General features: G+C 43.8%; 2 protein-coding genes across 2 annotated transcripts in view; one reads left to right on the top strand and one right to left on the bottom strand.

The window, feature by feature from the left end:
• LOC116295708 (protein FAM135A) overlaps window positions 1-24,014 on the top strand; it is a 37,681-nt gene that overhangs the window by 10,912 nt on the left and 2,755 nt on the right. Inside the window, exons 16-22 of the mRNA XM_089033466.1 lie at window positions 416-2,357; window positions 3,052-3,111; window positions 3,854-3,951; window positions 4,383-4,474; window positions 22,342-22,439; window positions 22,552-22,703; window positions 23,855-23,965. Of these exons, the coding sequence (XP_088889592.1) occupies window positions 416-2,357; window positions 3,052-3,111; window positions 3,854-3,951; window positions 4,383-4,474; window positions 22,342-22,439; window positions 22,552-22,703; window positions 23,855-23,965 (2,553 nt within the window). The remainder of the gene's footprint in view (window positions 1-415; window positions 2,358-3,051; window positions 3,112-3,853; window positions 3,952-4,382; window positions 4,475-22,341; window positions 22,440-22,551; window positions 22,704-23,854; window positions 23,966-24,014) is intronic.
• Window positions 14,181-15,971, bottom strand: LOC148909650 (uncharacterized). The gene is made up of 2 exons (XM_089033467.1): window positions 14,905-15,971; window positions 14,181-14,302 (listed from the first exon to the last, which is right to left on the bottom strand). Exons 1-2 carry the CDS (start codon window positions 15,532-15,534, stop codon window positions 14,291-14,293), a joined length of 642 nt encoding a protein of 213 aa, XP_088889593.1. The 5' UTR covers window positions 15,535-15,971; the 3' UTR covers window positions 14,181-14,290.

Genomic DNA, 24,014 nt, shown 5'->3' with positions numbered 1-24,014 from the left:
ATGAAAGTAAATGCCATTTCTATCAATACTAAAAAGGCAACGAAGTATGGCCTAAAAGTTTTGCTAAAAGTTTTCCTAAAGGTTTTGCGTGAATTTGTCACGCAAACAAAAAGTTTCTGTTTGTTTGTTTTTATTGAATTATTGTATATAAAAAATAAATTACTCTGTACACAATTAAGTTGGTATATGCTAAAACAAGAAGACTCGCGAAATAAATACTCTCGACTCTCGGTAAATATTCCCCGATATTCACTTCGCCTTCGGCGAATAATTGCTAATTATTATACGACACGGTACCTTAAATTCCCGAGTGCAGATCCGGACTTATTGGCTTGTTGGCTGCTAATATATGAGCGTAACTTTGCGTGATCGATTAACTCCAATTTTTTGCTTATTCCACATTGTATTTCTGAAGATTTCAATGATGCCAGGCCGAGTTCTGACGCACCTAACTCGGCACTTGCCCTAGGGGCAGTCGTATGTAACGGTAAAGATAGTGAAGTTCGTCCTGTCAAAGAGACCATGATATTAGATGATGACGAGGATGAGGATGATGATGATGATGACACTACTCGTTTATGCAAAGCCATTGAACAACTAAACGAACGAAAAGAAACGAATCACTCTTTGGACCTCCAGTTTGCAATTGATAATCAAACGCTTGTCACCTCTTTTAAGGAAGAAGCGTCCTATCCTAAGGATTCTTCCTCTAAAGATTTACAAAACAACAGCGATAAAAACACAAATTTAAACGAGGACAAAGAAATTCAGAGTTCTAAACCTGAGGAAAAGAAGGAAATAAATGATAAGAAAAAAGATGACACAGAAAAATGCTACGAAAATGACGAAGGGAAAGAATTAGTAAACGAAGAATCTTCAGAACTGAACGACACGAATCAAGTAGTTTCTAGTTTGAACGGCAATAATGAACTTCCTCACAAAGAAAACGAGTTAGAATCCGCGCAGGTGAATAATTTGGAAAATGGAAAAAAATGTTTAGAACAAAATAATGACTCTGAAAAAATTGAGGAGAATGAAATTTTGGAAAATATGGCGAGTAGTTTGAAGCCTGAACTTAGCAAAGAAGATGGAGATTTGGGAAAAGAAGGCGATGCTTGTCAAGAAAGTTTGGAGGAAGCATTCCTTGATGAAGTGGAGAAAATAATGGAATCAACAGTAGAGAAGAGTGAAGAGGACAGTAGTGAATCAGTTGAGGTCAATATTGAAGAAGAAGGAAAGGTTACAGAAGAAACAAGTACAGCCAAAGTGGAGGAAGATGCAAGTAAAGATGATAAAACTGTAGAAGAAAGTCGAGACGTTGGAACTGAGAGCTGTAAAGAACAGAAAATTGGAAACACGAATTTAGATTCGAGTGAAAAACGTGGGACAGAAGAAGGAAGTGCAAGTAACGTTGAAACGAGTACTGCTGATGCAAACGATGGTGTTGCAGATCCTGTTACAACTAGTGAAGAAATGCAATCTCTGACTGAGGATTCGGAGAAAGGTGATTCGTCTGGTGGGAAGGACGCCTCTGTGAGTAATATGTCTTCTGATACGGTTACTTGTGATGACAATGCTAGCTTGGTAAACAAAGATTGCGCACCGTTGGGAGAAATTTCATCGACAGACAATGATAAAGTTAGTAAAGAAAATAATGTCGAAGAAGGAAAAGAATGTCAAGGAAGCGAGGAAGGAGAGGGAGCCACATCTACTGCCGAAAAGTCAAGTGACGAAGAAGCCACGTGTCAACTGGATGCAGTTGTGATGAACGACGAAGATAAGGTGGAAAAAGTATTGGATACTGAAAAACTGTGTGTCACTGATACCAGCAATATAGAGGTCGATCAAGAAGATGGTGTGAAGACCAGTAATGTAGAACTAAGTACTGTAGAAAAAACAAGCAGTACTGTTAAAGTTGATAAGGTGGGAGAAGACAATGACAAGGAGACAGGAGACACCGCTCATAATCTAAGCACAAGTACGGTAACATTTGCAAGCGCACTTGAAAGCCTAAGCGATGTATCCTATACCAAACAACCAAGTATTTCTTCCCAAAACTCACAAGTCACGGACTCCCCGAGTGAAAGCAGCGTGTACGACACCCCAACCTCCTCGGAAACGGCCATCAGTGCTTCTGATAGCCAAGCAGATACGTCTGGCTCATCGGTGCCTTCTAAAACAAGGAAACTAGCGTCCAAGGATAAAACAGATGATAAGAAAGGCAAGAAGAAAAGTCAACCAAAGGGTTTGTCTGGGTCTTCTTTTGTGTCTTGTTTGCCTGTCGGGAACTGTGCTGGAACTACCTCGCCATCGTTTACCAGGTGTAATTCGGTGTATGGCGGAAGCACGAGATCAAGGTATAGAAATAATGAGAATGATAATAATAATAATCATAATCATAATCATAATAATAATAATAATAATAATAATAATAATAATAATAATAATAATAATAATGATAATGTGATCAGGATGATGATGATAACGACGATGACGACGACGACGACGGTGATGATAATAATGATGATGTGATGATCATTTGCATGATTATATAAAGATGATGACAGTGATGATGATGATAATGATGATGACGATGACACGTAATACTCGCAAATAATAAAACGGTTTTATCTTCTATTTAGGGAGGGAGACACGTCACAGTTGCCAATACTCCAGTTTCGAGTTCTCTTTGCTCAGCCTTAGTCTCGGTTGCGCGTTATAATTTTCAGCTATTCAAGCAAAACCCGTGGCATCAGTTATAATCAACTCAAATTGTTCCGTAGTACATACATTCCTTTTAGTAATACCATAATGAAAGAAAAGAAGACAATTGTACTCAATCGAGGCTAAGACTGAGCAAAGGCAAACTTGAAATGAGAGTATTGAGCACTTTACGTGGTTATCCGAGTCACTGCAAATTGCTAACCATTTTTAGATATTTAGATATCCATAGAACAAAGGCATCGAAAGCTTTTTCTACTGTAATGCAGAAGATTATATCTAACATCAGAAGTGCTTCATAATCTAATTTCACAAATCTATTTCCATCAGGTTTGAGTTGGCCAAGAAGTTCATGAAACGTCAATTGAAGTTTACCCATCAAATCTACAGGTATAGGCTACAACAAATGTAGTGGAGTCGTAAGGTCTGGTTCAGTTAGGCTGCGTTTACACGGCACCGAAAGAATTTTTAACCGGTTTAACATTTGACCTGTACATACCGTCGATACGGCATCACCGTTATACGTTCCGTTTACACGGAACCGGATCCAAATTTGCACGGATAAGTGGATGCTTCGTTCGGATAGCTCAGTTCCATGTGAAGGGAACCCCTTAATGTACAACTCAGTTTTTGAACAGTTAAAAATTCGTCCGGTCGGTACCGCGTAAACGCAGCCTAAAAGTCTTTCCTTGTTTATGATGCATTTTTTTGCAAGAAGCAGTCTTAAAAGCTCCTATAACAGAAGGCGTTCCAGCACTTGTTGTGTCGAAAGGCTTGAGCTTCGATCGTTTTATCGCTGGAATCATATGTTTTTTTAATATATTATGCCAAAAAGAACAACATTTCTTTTTAAATCTTAATGGTTTTAAAAATGTCGTCGAAGATCGCGCGACATTGGAACGAAAACGCAGTTATTGTTGCTGGTTTCTATGCATTCTCGAATTTCTAATACTACTTGAGTGTCCGGAAACTAAGGACTTGGTCTCGGGGAATTTGACAGTGTAATTGGGAGTGCTCATCGTGGGCCTTGTAAACAAGGAAACAAAGATAGCAAAATATCTTACTTATATTGTATTTTAAGGTTACGGTTTTATTATTGTACCAGGCTGACTTGATTGTATTTTTTCATCAGTGATATAGGTGTGCAGGCTGAACGCGAGCCGTATTTTACTAAAGAACGACCAGATGGCATCGAGTCTCACCTTATTATCTGTGTACACGGCTTGGATGGTATGTATTGATGGTTATTACAGCCGCCATGTTGGATGAATTTAACAAAAGATTCGTCATTAGTCTTTTTTGTTATATCATCCAACATGGCCGCAGTGTCTTTTGTTATTTCATTCTCTTGGGAATGATTGAAAAACCAACCAGCAATTGAACAGACTATGTGACCATGAACATTGCTACATTGAATTAAACCCCAAGCTGATGTCTTCAAGTCTCGAGAGAACTTTTTTTGCTTTCTGAATTAGAAATTGGCATAATTGTCTTGGAAAAGAAATAGAAAACGCGCGCTTTTCCCAAGTGTAGTTGTAAATCACGCGCGAATACGAAGTTGGCAGAACACAAGATATGTATTAGAAGAAATACGGCACGTAGATACATTGACTTCCCTTAACTATACCTCAAAATTTATGAAACTTTATGAATGTTTACAGGTAACAGTGGTGATCTTCGTCTTGTTCGTTGTTACCTTGAGATGTCTTTACCGTCTTCCCGCATGGACTTCCTCATGTCCGAGGTGAACCAGGTATGTTTCGCTGTGGAAACGTTTTCGAGTAATGGGAAGATAGAAAGAGGGCGCCTCTGCTTAAATCAAACGCAAAGCTTCATGCGTCATTGTTTCCAATTGACCTCCTCTGCTTGGGTGTAATGTTGTCCCATTTCAGACCACGTGTCATTTCCTTGAGAATAAGATTCTTTGTTGGAGCTGTATCCATATTCATGTGTCTTCTCATGTGCAACCGAGCGCAACCGTTAAACAAAGAAAGGATACTCTAGGGAATGACGCGTGGTCTGAAATGGAACAACATTACGCCCGAGCCGAGGAGGTCTATTGAAAGGAAGGCAAGGGGGCGGATGGCGTAACGGTAGAACACTTGACTCACCGGGGCACAGGTTCGATGATTCCTGCACACCGCATGCAGCAGCACGACATATGAGCAGAGTTTGTTGGGCCTCTCCTCCTTCATTCAAGGATTTTTTCCGGGTTTTCCTTAGTTTCTTACCTTCCGAAAAACTGAGCGCGCTAGTTTCTAGCTCCTCCTAAGCTCAATTACAAGAGCCGTTACTATATTTCTAAAACTATTCACCAATTGGTAACCCTGTGTACTAGAAATTCTCTCGTTTCAACTAATCATCCTTGCAGCAATGATAGAAAATGCAGGGGTGGATCCAGGATTTTTTCAAAGGGGGGGTTGTAGCATCGATTGAGGTACTTGTTTGGCGGGAAAGTAGCACAGGGCTCCCAAACTGAAGTAGGTCTTATGATAATGATTATTTGCTGCAGGCGAGCATGGTTGTTTCAGGTCCCACACACGGCGTATAGAAAAAAAGCGAGCGAAATGTGTTCGGCACCCCTATTTTAATAAAACTCGCGATGCTCTTGGTGTTGTCATGAAAATAATAATAGTAATAGTAAATCACGATGGCTCTCATAGGGGGGGTTGCAACTCCCAAAACCCACCCCTAGATCCGCCACTGAAATGGAAGCGAAAAGGCCAAAATAGAGTTTATTACCGAATAATGCTAGAAAGACCGTGCATCTTATGAAGTAGTATAGGGAATGGGGGTTCCAGCGCAATCTCAACACGGGCAAGACCCGTGTCAAAAATCCACCTACGGACAATCCCCACTCCAAGTGTGGTTGGGGGCAACAGCGCAAATATGTTAGTCTATATATGGAGTGCGAAGAATGTAAGAGAACTTTTAAGAAAGAAGCGGATTTGAAAAAGCATTTGAAAATGAAGACGAAGTGTATGAGCAGTTATGATTGTGGATGTGGTAAGAAGTTTGAGACTAAGGTTAAATTGTTTTGGCATTGTCAGGACTGTGAGTACGACTACGACGACCTAAAAAGTGCTTGGTATTAGGTATAAAATATTTCCTATTATATAGATGGAATCCCAAAGCAACTTCAGCACGGTGTCAATACCCGGTAACGGTGAGATTGACGTTAGACAGTTTTGGCGTCAGTCAGAAAGGAAGGTTAAAAGGACTCTCCGAAAAGGTATAGAAGAATTAGGAGCCCTGAAAGCGAGCATAATGGTAGAAGTAAGTTTGTCAAAAGACGAGGTAATGACGACAGCAATGTTGCGATCAAAGTCGTTAGTGATATTAGAATCCACGAATCTGGATAGGTCACTCAGTGAAGCCTTAGAAGCAATAATGGAGTCGCTGTCTAACTACACGAAAGAAGGATCGGGTTGGACAGTAGAGGAGGTTGAAGGAATAGAGATAAGTATAGCCAGGTACGTACCCATACGAGGGGGGAGTTACGTACCGCTACCAACGTGGGTAGAAAGGAAGAAGGCTATTGTAAACGTGAAGAATGAAGACAATCGATGCTTTATGTGGGCAATCAGGTCTGCACTGTATCCAGCAGAGAAGGATCCCTGTAGGACAAGTAAGTATCCCACAGATGATTTAGAGTGGGATGGTGTGGAATTTCCCATGCAGTTGATAGACATCCCCATATTTGAGGAAATAAACGATCTAGCAATTAACGTTTACGGAGTCAGAGAGCAGACGATAGTACCGTTAGTTCTGTCAAAAAGTAAAGGAGAGCGCGTACATTTATTCTACCACGGCGGACACTACTCATGGGTTAAACACATTAGCAGACTATTCTACAGACATACTAAGCACAAAGGCAAAAAGTACTTCTGTGACTGCTGCTTGCTGTCATTTACATCCTTAAATGCCCTAAAGAAACACGATGAGATCTGCCGCGGAGTCGAAGAAGTGGCGCAACGGATCCAGATGCCCACCAACAAAGAGCTTTCATATGCAGACCATCAAAAGCAGATGCAAGTGCCTTACGTGATATATGCAGACTTCGAAGCGTTGATAACTAAGGAAGAGCAGAAACGTGGCGCCACGAATAAGGTAGGATTACACGAGATCTGCTCCTTTGGTTACATAGTAGTCAGATCAGACGGTAAAGCAAACCCTCCTGTAATTTACCGAGGTAAGAACGCAGCTAATGAGTTTCTAGAAGCATTGCGAGAAGAGGAGGAAGAGATAAGAGAACAATTAAGACGTCCAAAGAAGATGGAATTTACCAAAGAGAACCAGGAGGCTTTTAACAAGGCAAAAAAATGCCACATTTGTCAACATACGCTTCTCCAGTTTGGAAGACGAGCCAAGAAAGCGTGGGATGAAGATGGAAAGTATTTAGGAGAAGCTCATTTTAAATGCGGGAAGTATGCTAAGAAAGGTGAGAAGCCGGGAAAGCCCTCCACGCACTGCATTCACTGCCACAAAGCATTTGTTGAGGATTTCTATGTGGATAAGGTTAGGGATCACTGCCACATCACGGGTAAATACAGAGGAGCGGCTCATTGGAAATGCAATATAAACTTCAAAGTAAATCCAGACATGGAGATTCCGGTGTTCTTTCACAACCTCCGCGGTTACGACTCCCATTTGCTACTACAAGGAACAGACGGCTCCGACGTCAAATGCATACCCAACAACAAAGAGCGCTACATGTCCGTAACTGTGGGTAAGCTAAAGTTCTTAGATTCGCAGCAGTTTATGGCGGACTCCTTAGCAAACCTCGTAAAGTATAACACCAACTTTCCCATTTCCAGTCAATATGGCGCGGAAAGGAAAGGAGTCTACCCATATGAATACATGGATTCCTGGGATCGATTCAAAGAGTCCCTACCACCCAAAGATCGCTTCTACAGCACCCTAAACGAGTCCGGTATAAAGGATGAGGAGTACCAGCATGCGTTAGACGTGTGGGAAAAGTACTCCTGTGAGAACATGGGTGACTACCACGACATCTACCTAAGGTCTGACGTAGTGCTGCTCGCAGATGTTTTCCAAAGCTTCAGAAAGATGGCTATGGAATATTACGGATTGGATCCCGCTAATTTCTACACGGCTCCTGGGCTCAGCTGGAGTGCTTTGTTAAAGAAGACAAATGCGCAGTTGGATCTCCTAACGGAGTACGACATGTATCGGTTTATGGAAGACGGTATTCGTGGCGGCATATGCGGACCCAGCCGACGTTACGCCCGCGCAAACAACCCCTTAGTAGAGCACGACCCAGAGAAACCAACCACATACATTTACTACCTGGATGCGAATAACCTTTATGGTTGGGCAATGTCACAGTACCTACCTGTGAGAGACTTCGAATGGGATCCAGTGAAGCCGATAGACTTCTACATGCAGGTAGGAAAGGAGGAAGACAAGGGTTACGTCTTAGAAGTGGATCTGGAGTACCCAGAGCGCCTGCACGACGAACACAATGAGTTCCCCTTAGCACCAGAAGCGATAGAGATACCATTTAAGCAGCTAAGTCCGCTGCAAAAGCAAATGTGCCCTGGTTACAAACCGTACAGGAAACTAACTATGAACCTGATGGATAAGAAGAAGTATGTGGTACATTACCGCAACCTGCAGTTCTACGTGCGACACGGAATGCGCGTAGAGAAGATCCACAGAGTCCTAAAATTCACGCAGGAACCCTGGATGCGCCCCTGCATTGACTTTAACACGCAAAAGCGTACCGCAGCGAAAAATGACTTCGAGAAAAACCTCTTCAAACTGATGAACAACAGCGTGTTCGGAAAGACAATGGAGAACATCCGCAAGCGCGTAAGCGTAAAAATAGTCAGCACCAAAGAGGAAGCAGAAGCATACGTGTCACAGCCAGGCTTCGTTAGATACGTAGAAATGCTGAACTTCTACGTGATTCACATGAAAAAGGCAAACCTCTTACTAAACAAGCCCGTTTACACAGGCTTTACGGTGCTGGATCTATCGAAGCTGCTTATGTACGAGTTCTACTACGATAAGCTTAAGCCAAAGTACGGAGACCGCTGTCGCCTCCTGTACACAGACACCGACTCCCTAATTCTAGAAGTGCAAACGGAAGACGTTTACAAAGACTGCCTCCCCGACATAGACGAGTACGACACCAGCGGTTACCCGAAGGAGCACTTCCTTTACTCTGCGAAGAATAAGAAGGTAATTGGGAAGATGAAAGACGAAATGTTAGGAAAACCCATCGTGGAATACGTGGGTCTGAAACCAAAGATGTACAGCGTGCTAAAGTTAGACGGCGTAGAAAAGAAAGCTAAAGGCGTAAAAAAGTATGTGGTTAAGAAGGACATTACGCACGAGTCCTACCTCAACGTATTACGAACACGCAAGGAACAGCGGCATAAGATGAACAGCCTGCGCAGCTATGGTCATCAGATACATAACGTCACGCAGGAGAAGGTGTCACTGTCTGCATTTGACGGTAAGCGATGGATGTGTGATGACGGAGTGCATACGATAGCATTCGGACATCACACGATAAGCAGTTCTTCTTTGACGAACCCACGCGTGGGACCATCATGAAGATAATACAAGATGGGCTGACCCTTCTTAGCTATCGCACTTCGGATCTGGTAAGTTTCCAAAGACCAATTAGGATCCGTAGCTCTTTTGGATCCTCCTTCTAATTCACCCGACTCATAGAGATATCGAACCGTGACATTACCTAATTTCTTTTCATGGGGGAAGACCGCCCTCGAACTTCTGACGTAGGACTTGTGTTCCACGTGTTTCTTTTTTATGGCATCCTTGGGTTTTATTCCCGTAGCCCTGGCCGCTTCGTTGTTCAAAGCCACGATGACCTGGGGGAGCCTCTGGGTCCATTCCCTGTTGCGTTTGGAGGGATCTTCCAGCTCTTTCCAATACTGGTACCCAAAGAGACGCTCGGCCAGGGTCTTATTGAATCTTTCAACGATGCTCTGACCCCTGTGGTACTCAGCTTCAGCTCTCCTAATCTTAGTGTCGTGGTCTTTCAGGGTCTTAGTAACCACGCCCATGAACTCCGTCCCCGCATCCACTTGCAGCAGCTTAGGCCATTTCAAGACGCGCTTATAAACCCTACCTAGGGCTTCTGCGACTTCCCCAGAATCCTTGCTGGTTATAGGTTCGGCGTCCTTGTATCTGCTTGCGATATCGACTACGGTCAAAGCGTACCTATAGGTCTTCTTTCTCACCTTATCGTGCGGTAAGAAAAGCAAATCCGCCTGATGAACTTCATTGGGGGTATTTACGGTGAAGCTGGGCCTGGGAATGTACTTAGGCACGGGAAGATAAACCTGCCAGAGGGTTTGTTTTTTCAACCAGTTCTTAGCCGTTTCGTCTGATACCCTGGCCGCGGTCGCGAGTTTCTTGATAGCTGACGCTCCTCTCCAATAGCCTTCCGGCCCATAGTAAATCCTTTTAAGTTTGTCCTCTACGCGGCCCATTATATGAATTCCAAAACAAGATTGATCTTACGTCCGTTAAAATCCACCGTCTTTCCGTCCACTTTAATGGTAATGTTTATGCTTTCTACCAAATTAGACAAGTCATAGCTCAAAGAAATGGGAGTGTATTCTACTGGGTCAAATGGATTACCTTTGGGTAGAAACTTGGACATAAGAGAAGACTTTTCTCCATTGTTGTAACTATGAACCAAGTCGCAATAGACTTCATAAGAGGATGCGACTTTCCATTTCACATCATATGTACTGCCGCTATTTATCGTGGTACTAGTAAGGCCCAGGAGTTCTACCAATGAACTGTCCTTTAGATTGGCGCTCCCATTATTTTTCTTGAATGTCATTTCATGGGGCAATCCTGTGGTAAGAGTATATCCATGCTTTGCTAGCTCCTTAGCCAGTGTTATAGGGGTGTAATGGGAATCTGGTATTTTTGGTTTGGTGCCGGAAGTTCCGATGACAAAGCCATTAATCAAATTATACCAAGAATTGTACAAAGAACAACTAACCAGCCTAACCTTATGGGCTTTGATGGGGGGATTCAGATAAGTGGTAAAGTTATTTTTATCGCTTTCCAAAAAGACGATCATTATATTAGATACGCCAAAGCCACGCCTCCGGCCAGCCCTGCGACTCCTACAAAGACCAATTCATTGTCTTTTCGTTTCTTAGAAGGCTGGTAGTAATTCTTGAACTGAGGCTTTTTCATTCTAAAGTCGGGGTGTGCTTGCGCATAAAGTTTGAAGGCGTAGTCTGTGTTTTCGAAGTTCTTGTCTGCCTGCATTTTGTCTTGGTAGTTCTTGTCCAACCAATCCCTGTAAGCTTGTCTTTTTTCATTCCAAGCTGCAACGTCCCTTTGATATTTCTCCAGCGCTAAGTCGTGTCTCTTTCTTTCGGCGGCACCACTTTTGTCGCCTCTAACTAATCTATCCAAATATTGACCACCATAATTAGCTCCAGTGAATGCTAAAGCTGCAATGACTCCACCTGCGACTAAGCTAACCATTTATATGTTAGGCAGGTACTTTTCTTTCCGTAGGTAATCCTTTACCATGATAGCCCCGCCTACGGCAGCGGTCATCTTAGCAAAATTAGCGAAGCTCTTGCTTGGGTCTTCAGTAAAGTCTTCTTTGAGCACTTTCTTACCTACCCAACCAATACCCGCAACAATAGAAGTAATGATAGCTGCCTCTTCAACAGTTTTCAACAACGCGGTCGACATTATATTACAAAGCAAGAAGGAAAATCTAGGTCGCCGCGGGTGATAAATCTACTCCATTTCAGGGATCTTACTTTTTCTAACCTCCACAGGTGCGTGATATGTTGGCGGCACATGCACGGCCTCCCACTTTACTTTTGGCTTCGTAGCCCGCCATTGTAAGTAAAGGCTGCCTGCTGCTATAGCAACTCCTAACGCGCCAATGACGTACCCAGGATTAATAAAGGATTCCTCTTCTTTTTCTTCCGCCTTTTCTTCTTTTTTGGCTTTGTTCTTTTTATTCATCTCCGCGAGCTTCTTACCGGCAGCGACTCTGCCTGGAGATTTAACCTTGGTAATCTTGGTATCTTCTACGGGTGGTTGTTCTTCGGTGCCACTCATCTTATATTAAGGGACTTGAAGGACTTGACAACGACTTGACAACGACTTGACAATGACTTGACAACGACTTGACTAAGTACTTGAGGTGACTTGACTAAGTACTTACGAATGACTTAACTAGGTACTTGAGGCGACTTGATCAGGTACCTCAGTAAGTGCTGCCTGGAAGACCTTTTCGACTTCTCTATCCTTCTTGAAGTCCTTCCAAGATGTTCCGAAGGAACCTAGTACCTCCTTCAAGTCGACGTGCTGAGCTACGTGCAAAGCCGCAGAGGCGACTGCCATTAACTTACCGCACTTCAAAGACAACCAGCCGCAGGTTATCTTAAGTTCTTGGGATATGACATAGTCATCTCTTATGTCCTTCCGCAGTTGCTCCACGTCGTCTATAGGCAGTGCAAGTCCAAGCAATTTAGTTGCAAGTCGGATAGCGGAGTCTGCGACGGCGTCTGTGGTCTTACTTGCGAGGGCAGCCTCGTACCTCTTATGGAACTTTTTGACTTCCTCTTCCGACAGCTTATTAACCTGCTCATGGGTAAGTTCCTTGCCTATCATTTCTTTGCACTTCCCAGATGACACAAGGATGTTAAGTTGTTCCTTGAGGTTACTTTCATCTAACTGTGTGGGGACTTCATCTATGAGCTGCTCAATGTCCATATATGTTAACGTCATACGGAAACCTCAAAGAGAAGATCATTTTGGAATGTTGGTGCGTTTTTAAATGCCGCATGTATTCGTGCAGCTGTTCCTTGGATATCTCACCGCCGTAGTCGCTTAAAATGGTTTCCAGGTCAGACTTGCTCGGAGTATAAAATACTACGAGAGAGCCTATGTTTTCCCTAAAGGGTTTAGAGACACTGGTAAGCTGCTGCGAGAGTAACCAAACGCTGATATTGTCATGCCTACCGCTGAAAGCAAGCTTCACCAATTCGGAGGTGCGCTTTTTTACGTCGTCCCCGCAGGCAATGTCATCCAGTATGAGTAAAGTCTGTGTATCTTTAGGGAATTGCTTATGCCAGAACTTCAAATGGCTGGATAACTCGTTAGGGTCTAAAATATCTACAAAGAAGTCGTCATCTTTCACTCCTATGCCCGTCCAGGTGTGGTTATTCACGTAGGTGGGGCATAATAGCACTATGTAGTCGAAGCGGTATCTAAAGGATCCTAATAGCTGCTCCACGATGAACTGGGTCTTTCCGCAGCCGGTGGGTCCTACTATCAGAGCGTTACAAGGAATATGGTTCGGATCCATTATATATACGATGGAGCCAGTGGAAGCAGTGCAAAGAATTGTCGCCGACGCAAAAGATAAAAGAGACACCATAGAAATGCAAAGGGAAGAGATAGACCGGTTAAAAGAGCGCGTACAGGAATTGTACGATGAAATGTGTGGTCTGAAGCGTGCAGAACGGTTTGGCGCGCTTTTGACAATGGCGGGCTGGGCTAAGGAGTCCATTAAGGACTTCATTCGATATCCCCCATAGATATATGGACTGCATTACGTGCGAACTACCTGCTGACTGCATAATCCCTCCCAAAACACCGATACCCAAACCGTGTAAAAAATACACCTGCCGTCACTGTAATAAGGTATTCTCTGAAGAAGACTTCGTTGGACATTGGTGTCCCGCGGATACTAAAGCACAAAGGACTTTAGACGACGCTCGAGAAGAGTAAGAGGTCGCAAAGAAGATCTTACTAAGCCCCCGGCAGGGGGAATTAGCATAGGTCTTTCTTTTTTATTGTTATTTTGTTAAATGCTGCAAAGAGGTCTCAAGTAAGGACCTATTTTTTATTGTTATTTTGTTAAATCATCGTAATCGAAGAATGGTTAACATGATTATCTTTTTGCTGGTTTCAACGATGAGAAAGAATGATACCTCATCTTTTAATGGGGGCTTAACAAAATAACAAGAAATAATAGACCCTATCCTAAAACCCTCTTACAGGGTTTAACAATTTAACAATAAAAAATAAGGTATATATAATGAAGTGCGTGCAATGTGATAGAGCTTTTAGTAGCAAGCAGCGACTGCAATACCATCTTTCCAAGAAAGTCTGTCAGAAGACCATCAGCACTGTTTGCGGTGGCTGCGGTAAGGAACTGTCCACAGTACAGGCCCTACGATATCACCGCGAGCATAGAGTCTGCCTTAAAGGTCATTGCCGCCGATGCGATGAACCCCTCTTCGAAGAAAACTGGCATAAGTACCGCTGCCGTCGCTATGACCTCACAGATGTGGTCTGCGAGACCCACGGCGATTTAGCAGAGCGATGTTGCCCCCTTGAAACCGGCCGGGTGCTCACGCGACGTAAGAAGGAGATCGACGAAGACTTCGTATGCTTTGACGACTATGAGGGTGTAAGGTGGGAGAATAGGGAACACTGGGATGGCATCTGCGACCGATGTGGCTGTATACGTAGCGGCCAACATATTTGGTGCTGCCTTTACGATGGCCCTAAGCCCTTAGATCATTATCTGTTGGTAAGAAAAGAGTGGAATCTACTTAAGGTATAATGTTACCTTACATCGCAGCGTTCCTAGGAGGTGTGACTATTACCTTATCAGCGTATGAAATGGCGGAAAAAATGAGGGTAGACACAGCAGATGACTACTTATCCGCCCATGAAGAGGATTAGTCGCACAACGGATTATCCTCCGCTCGACGTTCGATGTCAAACTTCCATCGGCCGTTTACCTTACCATGACTGCGTAGGTGTGTATATTCTTCACCCTGCAGTATGTATCTCACACAGTCAGGCGCCCAAAGGCTGTATTCCTGACCGTCGCGTTCTAAGACCAACCTCAAACGGTCGATGTCTTCGAATGCGACGTAGTTTTTTATTCGATATGAAACGCCTTGCGACAGATCTCGCCAGTGTGTTTGTTCAAGAATCATTATACCTATGAAATATTTTAAGGTGCGTGCTTAAAGTGTCTTGACCTTTGAATGCCTTAATGCACCAAGGGCAAGGAATGCGAATACCGGCAACATATTCGTCTATTTCCCTGCAAAGTAGATCATAATCATTGCTTACGATGGTTAAATATCCATTTTCTTCATATCGTTCCAACATTACCTTTTGTTTCTCGGACAATACGCCGGTGCCTTTGGGTGTCTTCAATTCTATGCATAATCCATTGTATTTATTATGGTTGTTAAGGATCAGCAGATCAGGTTGACCTGCCTGGTAGCCTTTCCGCCAGCTTTTAATGCGCTTACTTGCGGTGTCCTGCAGTTCTCCAAGACCTGGAACTATGATTACGTGCGAGTAGAACCTACGCACCCTGTGTACGGTTCTATCGTGTATGTCTGCCTCCGTTTCTATCTTAAATGCCATTGGATTTGAACCATTGAATCGCTTCTCCATATCGTATTTACCTGTCTTCCTTAGCGTGGGTAGAACGTCACCCAACACCCATTTCCTGAACTTTTTTGCTTCGGCCTTTTCAGATCCGAATATCAATTCGTAAAGACCTTCCTCCGTCAAATACACGGCATTGGGTTGTGCGTTAAGGGTGTCACGCTGAGTTACACCCTTTAAAGACTTCAAAGTTACCCTGTTTTCCTCTGATACGTGATCAGACGCCGCTTTTCTGGAATTTACGTAGCCCAACGCCGCCGCCACCTCCTTCGCTTTGAAGTAAAGTTTATCGCCTTGCACTATGCATTGCAGTTTGGTTTCGTTGTTTTCGAATACGCGAAGCATATTATACCTAAGGAATATTTTTTTTTTATCCTTTCGCTTGGCTCAAGGAACGCGAATCAATACGCAACGCTTTTTAGCTGATTCATTTCTACACTCAGTTGCGCGTCAGACACGACAAAGACGTAGCAGTTTATCTTATCGCCGTCGCCCGCGGAGGTATTCTTGGTGCGCTTGATCTCCAATGTTATACCATCCTGGGTGTTTACTAGACGTAAACCCTGACCATGTAGGTCTTCGTCGTTCGTTGTGCGCATGTCGATCCACAGCGCGTACTTATCATTAAAGAATTCCTCGGGACTTACCTGGTCACCAAACTTACGCTTTACTTCTCTGTACACGTCTGCAGGCTTTATTCCCTGCGAGTAGACCTTGTTTGGAACGCCGTTTATGTTGACCCCCACATTAGTAATGTTGGGGTTGTGAAAGGCTTCGGAGTCGCGCTTACCAGCTTCGTAGGGTTTGGCAAACACCAACATCAACCCCGTGAGACTTCTTCGGGGGAGGTTAATGCTTTGGTTGATAACCTCATCCGTCTTATCCAGGAAGCTGAACGTCTTATACATCACTACGTGGTCGTAAAGGAATGCCTTCCCGGCGCTATATTCCATGCCGGCGCTACGTGCCAGATCTTCGCTGTACACGGTCTCATACTGCAGCTCTAAGTTGGTAATAGAATAGGGATCCACAGCTCCACTGATTGCGCTGTCCATTCCTCCTATGACGTTCGTAGTGTCCGCCAGGGTTACTTCAAACTGCAACTCGGATAACTGCCTGGGGTAGTACACGCCATGGTTCGTAATTACTTCGAAATCCAAAGGGATAACGTACTTACTACCATAGGCGGTCTTTACCCTCGTCGCGTCTGCTACTGCGGTTGCTCCACTGGAGTCCGTAGGCGCGGGGTTAGTATCGCTGCGAAGCTTACGAAGAATAACGCTTCCAATTCCCTGCTCTATCTTTTGTGCACGGTCAAAGGCTGTTAGCCACAGGTCCTTATACGTGGCGTACAAATCGTACCTATTCAAATCCAAGAGGGATTCCCCTGCGAACTTGATTCTCATCTTAGAGACGAGGTTCCTACCCACATTATTGACGGTATAGCGCTTGTCCTTGGTGCTTGGTTGTATTGCTAGGTCAAACCTTAGCGCCAGGGTACCAGGAACCAATACTAGGTTATCCGTTAGGCGGGGTACGCCTACATACAGCGTCTCACCTGGCTTAGCGCTAGAAGGCGTGAATGTAACCCGGTGAAAGGTGCGTTCTGCTTTCAGTCCGCCAACCTGCTTAGGTAATACGTTGGGGTTTAACTTTGAGCTTATCATATATAATGGAAGTAGAAGGTGATTTCGATCCCCTTACCGAAGAAGGTCAAGTCGACATTAACGACGAAGAATACGACGCATGGACTAAAGGCGCGGAAACCGACCCCCTAATCTACGACATGGCCCTAGAAGACACGTACGGCAGTAGGTGGAAAAGCTTCAAGACCTCCTTGAATCGCATGTGGCGCGAAAAGAACCCGGGTAAGTCCGTCCCCGAGTACATAGAACTTCGAAACATGGGTGAGCAGGGAGCAACCGCGCGGGAAACCGTAGAGTGGACAACGCAAGAGCTAACGCAGCGCTATTCCCACTTCGAGGCCGACGACGTAAGGCTCACGGAACACGGAAACAAAGTCCTCATAAGCGTCCAAGACTTGAGATTTCCTGACAAAGACCGCTGGACGAAACCGCAACCCCTTTTCGACGACAATGGTGAAGTTAGGGGTGATGTGGCAAGATTAAAAGGCTTTCAACTAGCTACCAGAAGTGCGTTAGAAAGGTTGGCAGCCTTGAATGAAAGGGTCGCACTAGAAAAACACGCCGAGGAACTACAAGAAACGTTGAAGGAAAAGGAAGCAAATTACGAAAGACAAATACGGCGGCTAACCGATGCTCACAAGAAAGAAATCGAGGGCAAGAACGAAGTCATACTGCAACTCAGGCGAGAAGCTGAAACGGCTTTAGACGAAAGAGACCAAGTCCGACACGCCTTCAATCTTGTTCTAAAAGACCTGGATATGAGCAAGGAAGAAGCTAAGAACTTACGTATCGCCATAGCAGGCTCTTTAGAGGAACGGCGGCAGTTGGTTGCCGAAAATAACACTAAAGAAGAGCAAATCCGGCAAATGAGACAGGCCATCGAAGACCTGGAGGGGCAAATAGAGCGGCAGCAGGAAATAATCAATGACCAAACTCGTACTGAAGAGGAAAGGGAGGCAGCTCAAAGAAAACTAGAAACCCTTCGAGCACGCCATGCGGAATTACAAACGCAAATAGAAGGTAAGGAAAGGGAGTTGGGGCTTACCACCAAGGAAAAGGTAAAAAGAGCCCTTTTGAAGTATGGCGTTCCACTGGCATTTGCGGTCGCTATTAGCACCGTAGTAGGAGTTATCCTTAGCGCGCTTAAGGCTACAGGCGCGGGCGTAAAGAAATTAGGCAATGGGCTGACGGACTTGGGAAAAAAGATGGCAGCCGGCTTGCCTGGGCTGCTGGGTTCGGTTGTTTCCTTGGCACTTAGGACCGGCGGAGAATTGTTAAAGTTCGTGGGGAATAACATTTGGATATTAGTCGTCGCTATTGGGGTGGTCCTCCTGAAGAAGATGAAGGCTTGATCTTATCCTTCTCATCGGACGGTGTCCTGCTTTGAGGATAATGAAAGACGGTATTAGCACCGCCCTGGCAATTTGGAACCAACGGCAACACACTCATGGTAGAAATGGGCTTATGACTCCAGGCTGCATTAGCGGGCCTGCGACCTATGCGATTTATCCCAAACTTGCCGTCATCAGAAGTGACTTGCAACTTAGCATATTTACAATTGGCTAGCATATGAAAAGTCACTGGCGTTAGGTCTTCAGTGGATCCAGTGTAGGGCTCCATCGAAAAATGGGTAACTTTCCTGGTGTTCGTTGAAGTTCGATAAGGAAGCAGGGGCTTATTATTCTCATCGATAAGCCTAAACCCCACATTCGCATGCGTATTTGCATTAATGCTAATAGTGCAAATGACCAATGCAGTGCCCCCAACCTCAACCCACAGTCCAACGTCATGCCAAGCGCCGTTGTCATATCCCTCTTCATCTAAGCGGTGGGTATAACGCGTTTCCCTCACGTATGGATTCATATATTACAGGGAACAAGTTCCCTTCTAGAGGCTCATTACCGTCAAAGTGCTGATGGTCATGTGGTTATAGGCAGTATTCCTTTGATTTTCTATGCTATTTATGCAAACACTCCCGGTGTCATCTACTCTTATCTGTAGCTTTACCTTCCCGTGGCAATCAGCAACCATGTGGAAAGTCCAAACGGAAAGATTCTCAGAGCTATTCGTTGGCGGCTCTACTGAGAAATGCGTGGGCTCTCTGTTGTTCGTCTTCGCGCGCATGGGCTGTAATACTCCATTGTCGGCACAGAAACGAAATCCTATATTCGCACTGCTAACGGCCCCCAAAGAAATGCTGCATAATATCAACTTCTTTCCGGAGTAGTTCAAATCCACGGACATCCCCGTGACATCAACCCAAGATGCTTGGGTGTATTTTTTCTCGCCTGTGTAAGTCGTATAAACACAATCTACTCCAGCTACGTAGGGGTTGTTCATCGCCATATATAATAGCTCAGACCAATGCTTGCAGCTGCTAAGCCGGCCTTTAGTAAGTTATGGTCATATTCCTCAGGTATCGCAGGCAGGGCCTTCTTTGATGGTTTCTTAACTACGGGTAGCTTCGTTTCATGCGACTTTTTTGACTTCTCCACGAAATGGGGAATGTTCCTAAGAGTGTCAGAGTTCACGTCGTTCACCCCAAACTTCATATCCTTAGTAGCTCGTTGAAGTTTGTTGTTGTATCCTACTACAGAACCAGTATTTATAGATAAATTACTAGGCATTAACCAACAACCCGGGGCTATTGCATAGTCCAACCTCGCCTTAGAATTTTGTATGGCTAGTTGGTAACGCTGTACGCCCTTGCTAATGTCGCCCTCCAAGATTGAACTTTCAAATAAGATCAAGGCTTCGGCTCGCGTTTCTTCTGCGGCGCCAGTATTTCCGATTATGCTGGATCGGGTGTTTACCTGAGCTCCAAGGATAGAATACACGTAAGCTTCTATGCTGCGGTTCAAACGGGCAAGGCCGGCTTTGGTTAGTCCTTTACCTTCTGGGGGTATGAAATTAAGATATTGCTTCGTTTGCTCGTCGTTGGTAATTTTGATAATCAGTGGATTAGCCCCTGCATACTTACCGCCCTCGTCTTTGAACAAAGGTCCGTCTCTAACTTCCTTAGTGGTCTTAGCGTTTGGTTCAAAGAAGGTGCTACTGTCGTGAGTTTCTTTGTGATACCCAGTGTTCCATCGTAGATTCAACGCATGAACTTCCTTATCACTTAGCTCGTGTCCACCAATCCCCCAATAAGCCCAAATATGCCCCAGACCATTGTTAGCGCCGGCAGTGCATCGGAAATCCTTCCCTACAACGTCAAACTCCTTACAGAGTCTGTCATAAGCCGGCACGCTGTATTTATTATCTCTTGGATAAAACGTGGCATCTCCCGGCAGCGCAATAACACCCATTTCATGCAGTATTCTTCTAACCGTGAAGTGAAAATGAAACATAAATATTGAATTCTTCATCAAGCTTGCGCTTACACCACAGCCGCTAGTGGCACACCAAACTGCAAAGTTTAGTTGCTGCGGCCAATAACGCATGTTAGGACCACTTAACCATTCATGAGATTCCTTAGCGGTGGTATGAATAATGGGTACGTCTTTGAAGATATCCCGCACCTTTAACGGAAAGGAATGCTTGTTAGAAATCCGCATGTTCAGCGTTAGGTCCAAGCTTGGGTGTTTATCAAATGAAACTGCGGGTATCGGATAAGTACTGGTACCAAGCAATAATTCCTTTGACCAACTGGGTTCAACATGCGTTGGCGCTGGCGTTGGCTTATGCATTGGCGAATGCTTCAGTTGATCGTCTATTTGATTAACCAGCGTAGGCTTCAAATCCTCGTTGCTGTACATCCTAGAGCCGTTATAGTAAATACCATCGGGTCTTCTTTCGAACTTACTGGGGTCTGCATGTGGAAACATCTTCCTAAATGCTCTCCAATTCCAGTAATCCCGGTTGTCGTGATGTGGCTGCTCCTCAATATCATTCCCAAAAGCGTCGTACATTAGTATATATAATGGATGTTATACCATCAGCGCCTCCACTTTATCCTGAACTTCCTAAGGAACCTAACGAATTAAACGCTGAAAACTTTCGTCTGAATAAAGCGAACTTAATCCTGGCTTACTTGGAAGGGCAGACAAAACACTATGAAAAAGTTAGAAAAAAGTACGTCAGAGCCCGGAGTACGCTACATAAGATTTCGATAACTTCAGGGTCCATATCTGTTGTGTTAACGGGCTCCGGCGTTGCTACTTCGCTTACTGGACCCGGAATAGTCGTTGGCGTTCCTTTGGCCAGCGTTGGGGCAGCCTGTGGTATTATTTCGGCTGTTGCTACGGGCATTATGAAACAGTTGTCAAGCAAAATATCAAAACACGACACGACAATAGCTCTGTCAAGGGCTAAAGTAAATACGATCACTGACCTTGTCTCAAAGGCTTTGCGTGACAGAAAGATAGACGACGTAGAATTCTCGCTTATTCTGGCCGAAGAGGAAAAGTACGAGAAATTAAAGTCGGACATGAGGAATAAAAAAACAGTCGTAAAAGATCTTTCCGAGGAATCTCGCAAAAAGATCTACCAGGAGGCAAAAGAGGAGCTTCAAAGAAAGCTTGCTCAGTAAACATCTGCTTTGAAAAGAGCGTGACGGGATTTCGTTTACATATCGAACGACAGTCTGGAAATTACGCGTAATCTTATGCCATAAAATTTATACCATAATACACGGCATGACCTTATTTAGTAAATTATTACTCGTAATATAAATTATTTAGCGAATTATTACGCGTAATATAAATTATTTACATGACCTTATTTGGCGAATTATTACGCGTAATTTCTCATCTTATGCCATAAGATTCACTATCTTCTTGGAATCCATCCTAAGAGGGGGTGGTTGGGGTCGATTTCGTGAAATATTTCGTAGATTACGTCAGGGTAATAAGGAATATCCTTATCCAGCCGACAAAACATCCACTCGGCTTTTGTCATATCAGAAACCTCGGGAATAGACTTACCGGTAATTTCAGACAAAAGATAGGGAATAGCTTTGTAATATTTCCCTAGCTTTAATTTTTTCAACGTTTTCCGTAGACTTTGCGGGGTTGGCTCTTCTAAATGGTCTATGATTTTCTTCTTTACTTCGTTATCTAAATATACCGGTCGATAACCTTGGATATGACTCATCCAGTCCCTGAAGTATTTTATTCTTTTGTATGGCGTCTTCTTACGACCTCCGTTGGAATAATATTGCTCTTTGGTAGCACAAGGCACGGCATTACGAATATTCTTACCGCACTCGTAACACTGTGCTGACGTGTCGTCTTCTATTTGCATTTTCTTACCACAACAAATATACTTATTTGGTTTAGTAGACACAAACTTGGGTTTCAAGCACTTTACACAGAAATCATAAACAAACTCTTTACATTCTTCGCACTCCATATATAGACTAACATATTTGCGCTGTTGCCCCCAACCACACTTGGAGTGGGGATTGTCCGTAGGTGGATTTTTGGCACGGGTCTTGCCCGTGTTGAGATTGCGCTGGAACCCCCATTCCCTATACTACTTATGAAGATTGATCTGATTCTTACAGGCAGATACATTCGTCTCTTTTGAGGAATTGACCGAAAGACTCGTTCAAGAAATACGTCATTATATTGATGCTTACTCGATATTCCCCTCAAAAATAAGGTGAGAAATAACATTATTTATTATTTATCATATTCTATTAAAGTAACCTATAAATCGATTAAAGTTTATGAAAGAAAAAACCATTGATTCTGGAAATGTTTTTGTTTGTTAGCTTCGTTGGCCACTCGTTGGGTAACATTATCATTCGTTCAGCGCTAACACATCCTGACATGAGACCCTTCCTGGACAAGCTACACACGCTTCTTTCTCTCAGTGGACCCCATGTTGGCATGTTATACCCAACTAGTCCTCTAGTCAGCACAGGTAAGTAAACCACGTGACTATTAGCATGCATTTGATTGGTCCATGTTATACCCGACTAGTCCTCTAGTCAGCACAGGTAAGTAAACCACGTGACTATTAGCATACATCTGATTGGTCCATGTTATACCCGACTAGTCCTCTAGTCAGCACAGGTAAGTAAACCACGTGACTATTAGCATACATCTGATTGGTCCATGTTATACCCGACTAGTCCTCTAGTCAGCACAGGTAAGTAAACCACGTGACTATTAGCATGCATTTGATTGGTCCATGTTATACCCGACTAGTCCTCTAGTCAGCACAGGTAAGAAAAACACGTGACTATTAGCATACATCTGATTGGTCCATGTTATACCCAACTAGTCCTCTAGTCAGCACAGGTAAGAAAAACACGTGACTATTAGCATACATCTGATTGGTCCATGTTATACCCGACTAGTCCTCTAGTCAGCACAGGTAAGAAAAACACGTGACTATTAGCATACATCTGATTGGTCCATGTTATACCCAACTAGTCCCCTAGTCAGCACAGGTAAGAAAAACACGTGACTATTAGCATACATCTGATTGGTCCATGTTATACCCAACTAGTCCCCTAGTCAGCACAGGTAAGAAAAACACGTGACTATTAGCATACATCTGATTGGTCCATGTTATACCCAACTAGTCCCCTAGTCAGCACAGGTAAGAAAAACACGTGACTATTAGCATACATCTGATTGGTCCATGTTATACCCAACTAGTCCCCTAGTCAGCACAGGTAAGAAAAACACGTGACGATTAGCATACATCTGATTGGTCCATGTTATACCCGACTAGTCCTCTAGTCAGCACAGGTAAGTAAACCACGTGACTATTAGTATGCATCTAATTGGTCCATGTTATACCCAACTAGTCCTCTAGTCAGCACAGGTAAGAAAATCACGTGACTATTAGCATGCATCTGATTGGTCCATGTTATACCCAACTAGTCCTCTAGTCAGCACAGGTAAGTAAACCACGTGACTAAAATTTTGCATCTAATTGGACCTTTACTTTATTGGGTCAGGTGTTGGTATTTGGACACTGGCTAAACGCGGTACAGCCACTGTACATTCGAATATCATTTTCGTGATCGAGTGGTCAAAATATGTTGTTTCGTTTTCTAACAGGGTTATGGCTGATGCAAAAGTGGAAGAAATCTGAAGCATTGACACAGCTCTCACTGCACGACCATGAAGATCTTCGTCAGACGTGTATCTACCGTCTCAGCCAATCAAAAGGTTTGATTCTATATTCCTTCGACTCAGTCTCAGCCTCGTGTATTTCTGT

The sequence above is a fragment of the Actinia tenebrosa genome, unplaced genomic scaffold (assembly GCF_029948245.1).
Source record: "Actinia tenebrosa isolate PJP-AT-01 unplaced genomic scaffold, QUT_ActTen_1.0 PGA_scaffold1__47_contigs__length_23844297, whole genome shotgun sequence".
In the NCBI taxonomy this organism is placed as follows: domain Eukaryota; kingdom Metazoa; phylum Cnidaria; class Anthozoa; order Actiniaria; family Actiniidae; genus Actinia; species Actinia tenebrosa.
The sequence above is the reverse complement of the archived record's forward strand: the minus strand, read 5'-3'. Positions and strand labels throughout refer to the sequence as shown.

Bases quoted from the DNA above. Each gene is read 5' to 3' on its own strand.
- LOC148909650 (XM_089033467.1), bottom strand. From the start codon at position 15,534: ATGCTTCGCGTATTCGAAAACAACGAAACCAAACTGCAATGCATAGTG.